At 37.7% G+C, this 11,180-nt stretch overlaps 1 protein-coding gene across 1 annotated transcript in view; it reads left to right on the forward strand.

The window, feature by feature from the left end:
* LOC131678889 (inactive dipeptidyl peptidase 10) overlaps positions 1 to 10,563 on the forward strand; it is a 565,731-nt gene extending 555,168 nt beyond the window's left edge. Inside the window, exon 17 of the mRNA XM_058959306.1 lies at positions 3,150 to 10,563. Coding sequence (XP_058815289.1) covers positions 3,150 to 3,200 — 51 coding nt within the window. The 3' untranslated portion in view covers positions 3,201 to 10,563. The remainder of the gene's footprint in view (positions 1 to 3,149) is intronic.
* The last annotated feature ends 617 nt before the right edge of the window (positions 10,564 to 11,180 follow it).

Consider the following 11,180-nt stretch of genomic DNA (forward strand, 5'->3'; position numbering starts at 1 on the left):
CTGACTTAACACCGACCATATTACTTTCTAACGAGTGAAGCTAGCGGTTCAATATATTAAGACAAATTGTTCTCCTTCAAAATATCTGAAAGTATTTCTAAAGTGATCTTAATGAAAAATGAAAACTGCAAAAAATATACAAAGAAAACCATTTTTTAAGAAACACCTTCATTTTTTTTGGTAAAATTCTTGTAAAATGAAAGGTACACGACATATAGTTTCAGTGTCTTCGACAAAGTTTTTTAAAATTTAATTTTCTTCAATTTTCTGGAAGACAGCGAAAAATGAAAACTGCAAAAAATATACAAAGAAAACCATTTTTTAAGAAACACCTTCATTTTTTTTGGTAAAATTCTTGTAAAATGAAAGGTACACGACATATAGTTTCAGTGTCTTCGACAAAGTTTTTTAAAATTTAATTTTCTTCAATTTTCTGGAAGACAGCGAAACTCTATCTCGAACCATTAAAAAGTTAATTTTCTGATTTTAAAAAAAATTAGAACCACTCTATTTAACCCTTTCATGCCCAACTTTTTTCTAGTGCATGCAGGGTTTCAAAACTATTTTTCCTTGAAAACGGTTGGGTCAAGAAACACGAAAAGCCTATTTTCATAAAGATAGGTGCTTCCATGGCAGTGCTAGAAGCTGGCCAATTTTTACCTTCTAATGCTCAATACAATTCTCCTAGAATAATGACAATAGTCCAATTACGTGGAAAACGTAGCCAACGACAGTCTGAATTGATAAGTTTTATCAGTTTTCAATAATATTGCACCATAACGAAGATATATGAAAAAATCATTTTCCGTCGTCAACGTAAACTGTCCCTGGCAGCACTGCTCCATCGAAATCCAATTAGACTAATTGTAATAACTTCAGTTCTAGAGCTGATCCTTGTAACTGTTAATACTTAAAATAAAGGCAATAATGACATTAATGAGCCTTACTTGTTTTGTGAGCAAATCTCGCCTCAATCAAATGTTATAGCTGTTTAAAAACGTTGTTGTCCACAAACAACATGGGCATGAAGGGGTTAATACCCTACCTACTAGTTAAAATAAAAGGAAAGTATTGTAAAGTCCAATATTTTATCATGACAACGAAACTACATTTTTTATATTGTTCACCGTGAAAGTAATTTAAACATATTACAAAGAGTCAAATCATGAAAAACCAAATTTTTAATATAACTTTTTCATTTTTTTCCAACCTATCCTTCAGATGTTTTTCAGAGTTTTTGAAGACGAACATTTTCTTCTAATACATCAAAACTCTAGCTTTTATTGTCCAGAAGATATAAGCACCTAATATTTTAAAAATAGAATTTTTTAAATCAATTTTATGAAATTTTAAAAAAATATTGTGTTCGCCATTTTTTGCTCGATTATAACTCTAATCATGATCTTATTTATAGTTTAAAAAGAATTATCTTTTATTTGCCCCAAATGAGTGAGATTGTGATTCCAAACAACACCATTTTTGGCGAAAAAGTGCTCATAACTTTTCAACGGAAATAGCTAGATATATGGTGCCATGAAACAAATTATTTGCCTTGGAACAATCTTAAAGTTGTCTGAAGACTACTTCAGTTTTAAATGAATACAGCAAAAGTTATTGGAATAAAACTGTATTTCGAAGGAACACCCTAAGCTCCAACTTTAAATTTGTTGTAAAATAAAAAGTATGACAGATAGAGCTTACATATCTTCAGCAAACTTTTCCAAAACTCGTCGTTCTACAACTTCGCTAAAGGTCGTTTGGCTCTATCTAGAATGATTAAAAAGTTAATTTTTTGATCTTGGTAAAATTAAAACCACCCTAACTGTTGTTTTAACAAAAAGAGGCGGTTCATAAACTACGAAAACTTCTCCAAAGACTTAATAAGGCTAAGTTGTTTAGTTTTAGTAAAATCTCAAAATTCCTGCTAAATTTGCATTCTGGACCACTGTGCAATGTGTTGTATTCTGCACCTTGTAAACGTCTACTCCAGAGAATCTCGAATTTTCCGCGACATCAGGGTTTGTCTTATTTGATTGGTCTTTAATTCGTTGAATTCTTGAATAACCATTGGTATGATTTTCGTGGTAAATAATTTTATAAAATCATATTCAATATAAAAAGAGCTAACTGTTCAAATCAATAAATGCATACATTTTCGTCGGAAACTTTCTATGATACTATTAGGCATAATGTCTAATATTTATATTTGTGAGTTTCCAAATCAGCACCCTTTTTAGCGTTTCCTTGTCTCGCGTCGCGTTTTGGTGAGTGTAGACTAAAATCTGCTTTAGGTTAGGAATCGGCATTCCTATCTGTTCTCAATAAATAACTTCTGTATATTCTCTTCTTCCGACGTTTCGGTTCTTATTGGACCTTTCTCAAGGAATCTGTGAATTTTATTGCGCCCATTAAATTATTTTAAAAGACAATTCAAAAAAAACTTTTACCGACATTTTGATGTTCTCTTTGCGGTTAGTTCTTGCTAAACGCATAGTTGTCAAGTTCTGCCTAACTGTGTAGTGAATCGTAGCATTAAAATAATGTTGGCTAGTCTTGCGACCCCAATTTTATCGTGTACTTACGTTACTGGTTTGGGATCATGAAACTGCACAGCACAACTTTATTAAGTTTAATCGAATTGTGTGTTATGTCGTGTTGTTATTCGGTGTGGTTGGTGTGTGAAATCTCGTTCATCTGTTTGTTAGTTATTCTCTCTCTATATTTGTTTTGATCCTCTCTTCTTCTCGACGAATTTAGTAGTCCGGCATATCCAGCATGCAAGATTCCTCGAGAGAGGTCCAATAATGACCGAAACGTCGGAAGAAGAGAGCATACAGAGGCTGTTTATGACTAAAAGGCCTATTCCTAACCTAAAGAAGCAAGCTAAGTTCGTACGTTAGCCCAACCCCAAAAATAAGTGCAAAATTAGTATTCAAAATTTTGGTTTAAAACCTTACGAGCGTTTTCTTTCTGGTAATACTTGTAGTATCTTGACCAGACTAGTACTGTTTAAAGCAATTTAATTTGTTTCTAACATTGAACATTGAAAACATTTGTCGAACCTTAAGTAAGTTTAACTGAAAGCTTTATCGAATTTCCACCACCATATATTTATGAGACTAATTTTTATTCATTTCCACTCCCTGCAGGTACCACAGGACGTGAAAGCCGGACTGGGCAACGGTGGATCGAGTGATTAATACTTGCTGGATTACTTCGGTACCACTGACTCAGCGTCAAGTTTCATGTAAAAGTTTCTTCCTTTTTCTTCAAGCACAGGTAGCGTAGCCATCCGCATATTAGCAGCTCTAAGAGTAGAATGTTACTTAGTAGAGTGGTTCCAGCATTTCGGGCACATTCGGCTGGCTAGCAAGCAGCAGAAAGGAAGGAACCACTCGGTACTTAGTGTTTTTCAAACGTTGCTCCAAAAGACAACACACTACTTACCAGTAGACACTACGATAGATTTGAAGTCTTGAAGAAAAGAAATCTCATTCACCATCAGCGATTCGATTCAGTAGGAAACTTTAGATGTAAACTTGTAGCCGATTTGAGCAACTTGCATAGTGCTACCAGAGGTAAGGGAATTTTCTGAATGGATAAAGAACCTTGTTCCAGCGACTGACCCAGTTATCGGAAGGGGAGAGTAGGAAAACGAGAGCAAATCATGGTTGTGACAAAATTCAAACAGGATGAAATTAGGGACAATTGTAGACTCCGAGAGACTACCGCAATAAATCCTCTTCGATAATTCTGCTCGACGAATATAAGAACTATAGCTAGAGAATAATATCATGTTGTGTCCAACATTAATTTTATAGTTTCCGTTCTTTATTCTATATCTACATGCATATTTGAGAAAAACAAGGAAACGCCGATACGCCGCTTGAATTTATTTTAAATAAAATTAAAATCGTTTCCAAACTCTCTTTGAAACTACATAACCGTGATATATCCAGAGCTGATGAGTGACAACGAGCCAGCACGAGCAAAAAAAAAACTAAGAGAAAACCAACAGAAGTGGCGTAAAATAAGCAAATTACGCCCTTGTCCCTCTGCTTCAGCATAAAATTAAATTTCCGAAATTAAAATATAAAACGATTCATAAATAGGCATTAGGCAAATTTGAACCAGAAGAACGGCTAGTGAGAGTGCCCCTCGCTCAGAGCCTAATATAAATATTAATTAATAAGTAATTTTGATGCGCATAGTAGTAGGAGGCAAGGGAGAAATGTAAATTCAAAAACAAGAATTATCTCGTATCTTATGGAGCAACAGGAAGAGAAAAAAAATGAAAAATGGACCGAAAGTAATATCTATTCTATGAAAAGAATGGTGAAACAACCAACCAAGACAATATCCTTTTACTTACTAAGCTCTCTAACGATGCTCTACGTAGGCGCGCAGTAGATTGAATCCATTTATCACTATGTCGTCCTTTCCCGAACCGTCGCCGAACCGAAAGGTACGCGAAGAGGAATCGCGCGGCGTGGAAATCCTGCAGGTAATTAGTGTCTCAACTTTTAGATGCCCCCGGATCTGTGACCTTAACTCGGTGCGAGGGCGTGAAACGGATTTTCTCACCTGCCGCGCCGTGGTCTTACCGCGTGTTATAATGGTACCGTACCGTCGCTGGGAAAAGGGTGCATTCAGCCGAACCGGGATCAAGCCTTGGGGTTCGAGCCGGCCGCGATGAAGCGATAATCTTCCATGGTAAACAGATAGCTTCATCTTCGGGACTGAGGAATGGTTTGTTTGACTAATAGTAATTAACTTTCTATAGTGTTTGCATATTCGTTATTTCGATGTTAAAATTATGGGTGCAATCGGACCGTCCAGTTGATTTGTTTGGTTTGTAAAATATGGTTAATGATGATGGTAAACCAACATTTCGAAACCGTTAATTAAGCAGTATGCGTTTCTGGTGGAAAAACGGAAAATTAGCATTAGTTTACTATGGAAGGTATGAGTATGAGTGATCTTCATACGTCCTACTGGGAGACGTATATAAATGTGCCAATGGCATGCATGGGAAAAAGTGACCATCGAATTTAGTAACCGGACACACCTGAAAAACATTAGCACCTCTCAAAAAGTCCCTATGCGAAATTCGGGGTCGGTCATGATTAAAGGATCGCACAAAACAGTCAAAGTGCAAACACAAAAAGAGCATTTGAATATTTGAGAATCGAATTTATATTTTTGGCGCTAGTCTTAGAATGTCATGGAATGTCGAAATCTAGTATCATCTTAACAAAAAAAAATTGGGATAGCTTTTATGGGACTTGTAAAATTTTAGAATTGAATTAAGATATGGGTTTGGAAGGTAACTTTATTTTTTTAAGTTGCTAAGAAAATCTATATCATCCAGTCATATAGCAAGGGAAGACAGATGACCTCATTATTGCTTAAAGATTCTCTGACATGTCTTTATAGCTTTTAATGTTTCTTGACCCCACCATTTTCAAGTAAAATTAGTTTTGAAACCTTTCATGCGCTAGAAAAAAGTTGGGCATGAAAGGGTTAAGGACCGCCCCAAAACCGCTTTACCCAATTTGCTACGCACAATAAATGTTTCTAAGACAACAAATCTCCACATCTACTGCCCTAATGCAGTCGTATATTTTGCCAAAAGCGGATTTTAAATAGTATTTAAAACTAATTGGTGATCGCGCCGCCGATCTCTACTTTGTGGGCAGCGATGCAGACACGGTAGTCTTTTATAAAATACTTGTCGTTTGCCTGCTTAAAATAGGATGACACAACGTTAATCTAATCTGGGCGCACTTTCAAGATACCCATAGCGGCTGAATATTTCTGTGTCAGTTCTTTGGAATGGGTCTGATGAACCTGATCAATCTGAAATGTCGTATAGTTATTCCTAATTGTAACAGCTAGTTCGTCGGTGAAAACATTTTTATTGCATTTTTCTATTTTCCCGACCGGTAATGCCAATTTGTGCTACATAAGAAAACTTAGTTGGGCAACCACTTTCCTAGAACCCCAGTGTCCCAAAATATTTGCCAACTAAATAAACTTCTTCTGACGACAAGTGAAAATATCACAGCAATAAGCATGTTTTGAAAAAAATCTATTTTAATAGTAAATATAAGTTTTCGATAAAAAAAATGGTTGGGCTGATATTTTGGTAATAAGCGAGGGCTACCAGGGTCGTTTGAATGCCAACTAATGACTTTTGCGTCATATCTGGTATCACTTATAACTTGGGAATGGGCTGATAAAATATGTTCTGTCACAAAACACGGACTGCAGGGCTCATGAACTATATTTCGCTAGAACATTGCCAGCCTGGGAAAAATGCTGAAGCAGGTCATAATGGAATTCTATTATATTCAGCACCCTCTATTACCATGCAAACAAGCCAAGCGTACACGATATCTGCGCTGCTCACCAAGTCGAGGATACACCAACAAAAAATTTGCATTTTGCTTTATGCGGATGCTGTAGTATTGTTGCTGACGGTTGTTGCCCGATTTCACAGTAGAGACTGAACCGGCCCGGTGTTGCTATTTTGCTATCGCCGCAGAGACGTGGTGTATGGTGTTGCCATCGGTGTTCGTTGGTCGCTTCGAGAGGTATCACGCGCTGTGAACCTCGCATTCCCGCTCAATAGACATGTGTTGTACGAGTATCGGGCTGATGTTTTGGTAGTATGCAAGGGACACTACGGTTATTTGAAAGCCGAAGAGTGAGGTCTGGTCAATCAAAATCAATACTTTGGAGTGGTAATCCGTATGAGGTCCTAGAAATACGGACTACAAATCCAAAGTAGTACATATTCAACTCTCAAATCTCAAACGTCATGCTGTTATACCTTTCCTTATAAATAAGCACATATAATCGACAATGGCTTACCACTTTAAAGGTCTCAAGTAGGACAATAAAAAAGGATTTTTTTTTTGAAAATTCTACCACGGCGTAATCCAGTGAAGCTCTGTTCCATTCGTTTTTCAAATAATGATTCATAACAGCTTGGTAGGAAACTTGTAAAATTTCTTATTCTACTCCCCAGTTCAGTCCCCTAGAACAAATCGATGGACAAAAAACCTAAAAATCCTAAAAAAAACTTTTATTTAAAAAAATGTCCCCAATTTTTTTTCCAAAACTTATTTATAATATAGAAATATCTTTTTTCAAAACCTATTTTTTTCTTTTATATCAGATCTGACAACAAGCCTTAACCTAATTGACGAGACTTCGTAGAATAATTAGCTTCGACAGTTGCAATTTCAATCGAATTATAAGGGCTTTTTCCCGGTATAAAATGACGGTAACTCGCACTGGTCTCCAGTCACCCGAGACAGGTTTCTGTCAACGAAAACTATTGAACAATCTAGCGTCTTTTTGCAAAGTTAGACAGATTTTCCAAGTCGAATTTAATTCGGGCCGGATCCGGTGCATTATAGTTGCATGGTAGGAGTTTAATTGAAAATTCCATCATTGTCGAGCGTGAGTCGCTGGAGACGTTACTTGTAGGAGCATCGCGAATGAAATTCTGTGCAAAATCAGAATCTGGACAAACTTTTCGGACAAAAATCCAACGATTCGAGAATCCTTGTCTCAGCATACAATTTTACACTTTCATTCGTGTAATATTACATGTCATTCATTTTACAGCAGTATTCGAGTAAAAATAAAGTGAAGTACATTGGTTTTCCCTTTAAAGAAAGTGTAATTTTCAATCCACGTGTAAAATTATTATAAAATTCGTTGAAGAAAGCACGACAAGTCGTGTGTATTTGTGGTGCAACATAATTTTACATTTATATTCAAGCTCCAAATATGTGCATGAAAATAAACTTAGAATTACAAAATATTTTTCTCTGTGTTATATTTATTATAACCCTCATAATTTTTGTCTATTCCTTCGTATTCTTTCAGTTGCACTTTGCGTCGGGTTCCAAGCCTGTACATAAATATGAATGTCAAACAGGATTCGTCTTTAAACACTCCGACTTCCCGCTTAAAGTCAAACACATTGAACTGAGAAGGACCGATCTTCTTTCGAGTCAAAGATAGTCCATAAAGTATTCTGAAAATTTCGATAGAACTGACACAAACATTTTCATCTGTGCCAAATATCTCAAAAGTTTGCCAAGATAATCAGAATTATGACATTTTCTCTAAAACTAATGACGATTCTGGCGACATGCCTTCTATTAAGAACTACTACATATACATGGCCGCTCACAAAGTTGACATTGATGGTGTAGTCACCGAGTGAAATTTATCGTTCTACTGAAGTACGGGATTAGCTGCTTCAAGGACCCATTGCTCCATTGATTTTAAGTAGCAATCGCACTGGACCCATCCCAAGAAGATCCTTCACACCCGTGTCAGGTGACCTTTGGTGGTATTGCTTTGTGTTTGATTACGTCTTTTTCCGCAAGTATCTTCTGCCTGTTCGATTGCTTATAACCACGCGTCATTCATTGCAGCATTACACTAATTGCAAGCAAATGGGCCTTTGAAGCAATAAGACTCGGTGTGTCTTTTGTAGGGAGAGGTCATATGATCTAGTACCATGTCAGCGTACCAACAATGCCAGAGGAATATGAAGCGTTCCCTTACACAACGCTTTAAGTACTCTTTCGAGGAAATAGTAAAAGAAGTTTCGTCACTCTTCAGTCACCACGACAAATCAATATGGTCGCCAAATATATCAGCTGAAGGAAGCTCTGGCACAAAGCCAAAAAAAAACAACTCCTGCTCCAATATGAAGTTCATGCCGAACTTAAGCCTTCGGGGCCCCCGTTAACCTCCAGAAACAGGTCTGACTGGTTCCCTCCAATGTCTTCTCTAAAACTTGCGCGAACATCCAATTGGTGCAGCTGGCGGAATGCTCCCTCACGTCATACCTGGCTATAACTAGATCTTGACAAAATCTAGGATGTATGCAAGTCGTTGGCTACGGCGTCGCGTACTGCTTCACCTAGATGAATGTCTGTACCAAGTCCCCTCCGAAATGCGAAATGGCGATGATCGAGAAGATCCTTTTTCTCGAGGAGGGTCTGTTTACCATACTTCCCATCGTCTCCCCAAAGTAGGGAAGGAGAGGGATGAGTCTGAAGTCATTCGGACTCCCAGTTCCCTGGCATTTCTTCGGGATGGAAACCTTGAGTCAGTTCTCCGGTTGACTGGGAAGCTTACGAGAAAGTTGATCTTTCTTTCCACCAGATCGGTGCCCAATTCCATCGACTCAGACGGCAGGTCACATCTGGTTCCTGGGCTGGCCATCTATTAGAGGTTAGACCCTTTAACAGGCTTCCAAGTGTAACGGTGACCGAACCACGGATCAGCATGTGCGTTTCTTGGACTGCAAGGTAGATGGGCGTGGACTGAGCAGTAATGCATTGGAGGTGTCCTAAATTTGTTCTCAGGCCATCTAGGTTCACTGGATTGCCAGTGTGCAGATTATTCCGTCGGCTAGTGGAGCTGGAAGTTCTAATCCTCGCAGATCTGCTGGATCTAATTAGGCTAGATCTTATTGAAGTCGGTAGGACGGGTGCCGACGAGTGGGCCGCAGGAGTGCGTTCAGTGGACCTTTGACCTGTTGCTGGGCGGGGTTAAAGCGACGACAATTGGGTTCTGAAGGGTCCTGTAATGATAGGGACTTATCCGGGAGGGTCCAGAATTTCCTGCGTGAACTCATCCAATAACTGTGGCATTTCCTGACACTGGTAAGTGAATTTTGTATGCGCAATAAGTAGGTTTTGTTATTGGCGGATAGGAGCCTTATGTTTACTTTGATGACGGCGGCGGAATTTCTCTCCGTAGCGATGTCCGTTACGTGAGCCAATCTGCTCCAATTTTTGTCACGATATAGTCGGATATTCCACGGCGCTGAAACTATCCTACTGTGAATTCCCCAATGGTAGATTTCCCCCGATACCGATGTTCGTTTCCGTGAGTCATTTAGCTCCCCACTTCGTCGTGATCTACTCGATCTAGTCCCCGGAGTTAGACCTAGCCTACTCAACGAGCCAGCCAGTAGGTACTGAGCAGGGTTGTTAATCGATAATTAATCGTCATCGTCGATAACGTTAACCACCCGTCAACGTCATCGGAAACTCCGTTAACGATAATTTATCGTCGCCTTCATCGTCATCGTCGATAATTGTATCGTCGTTTTCATCGTCATCGAAGGTTCATCGGTTATCGCGATACATTTTGCGTTACTTTCTCGTTTATTGGGGTTGAAGTTGATGCGGTTAACTTTCAATTGTTTAGAAATAAATAACTATTGAAGGACATGTTGTTGGCAGTAGAAAATCAATAGTTTTGGACATTTTTTATGCACAGGGGGGGAGGGGGGGTCCGACGATGTGTCAAAATGGAATTTTTTGTCAACTTTTCGGGAGAGTTTTATATTGAAGGGAAAGTTATTGGCAGTTGACAATCAATAGTTTTGGACATTTTCAATACACAAGGGGCTCGACGATGTGTCAAAATGGATTTTTTCAACTTTTGAGGAAAGTTTGTTATATTGAAGAAGTTATTGGTAAGTGGAAATCAATAGTTTTGGACATTTTCAATGTACCGTCGGTGCATCAAAATAGATTTTTTTTCAACTTTTCGCGAACTATATTGAAGGGCAGGTTGTTGGCAGTTGAAAATCGATAGTTTTGGACATTTTCAATTCACACGAGGATCCAAATTGGCAAAAAGGTGAAAGAAAGTCTTTGAACCACAAAAAACATTTTTAGTTATAGTGTCTTCAGCAAAGTTTATTTATATTTTTTTTGCATTTAAAAAGTATTAGTTGGGTGATTAATCCCTCTAAAGCTGAGAAGAAAGTTTTTGCTTATGTTTATGAAAATTGAAAAAACTTTCAAAGTTGTTGAGAATATCTTAAGTATTAACTTCGCTGAAGAGACTATGTGTCTATCTATCGATTTTAATTTACATTTGTGGAGATTTCTTTGATATACCCCTGAAAATTGCTTTTTTCAAAATACTTTTCCTGGTAAGTTTGTAGAATTTCAAAATGTGCTAAGATGTTGTTCAGCATAAGAAAATACAGAATTTTTGTAATGTAAGTTTATTTGTATCTCTTACAACTTAGAAGTTATCGAATGTTTTAGTGCCCAAAAAGCAATATTTTGGTACGGAAGCCGCAAATTTCCGCAGACGAATACCAATACGAATCTGTAAAACAA

The sequence above is a fragment of the Topomyia yanbarensis genome, chromosome 2, assembly GCF_030247195.1.
Source record: "Topomyia yanbarensis strain Yona2022 chromosome 2, ASM3024719v1, whole genome shotgun sequence".
In the NCBI taxonomy this organism is placed as follows: Eukaryota; Metazoa; Arthropoda; class Insecta; order Diptera; family Culicidae; genus Topomyia; species Topomyia yanbarensis.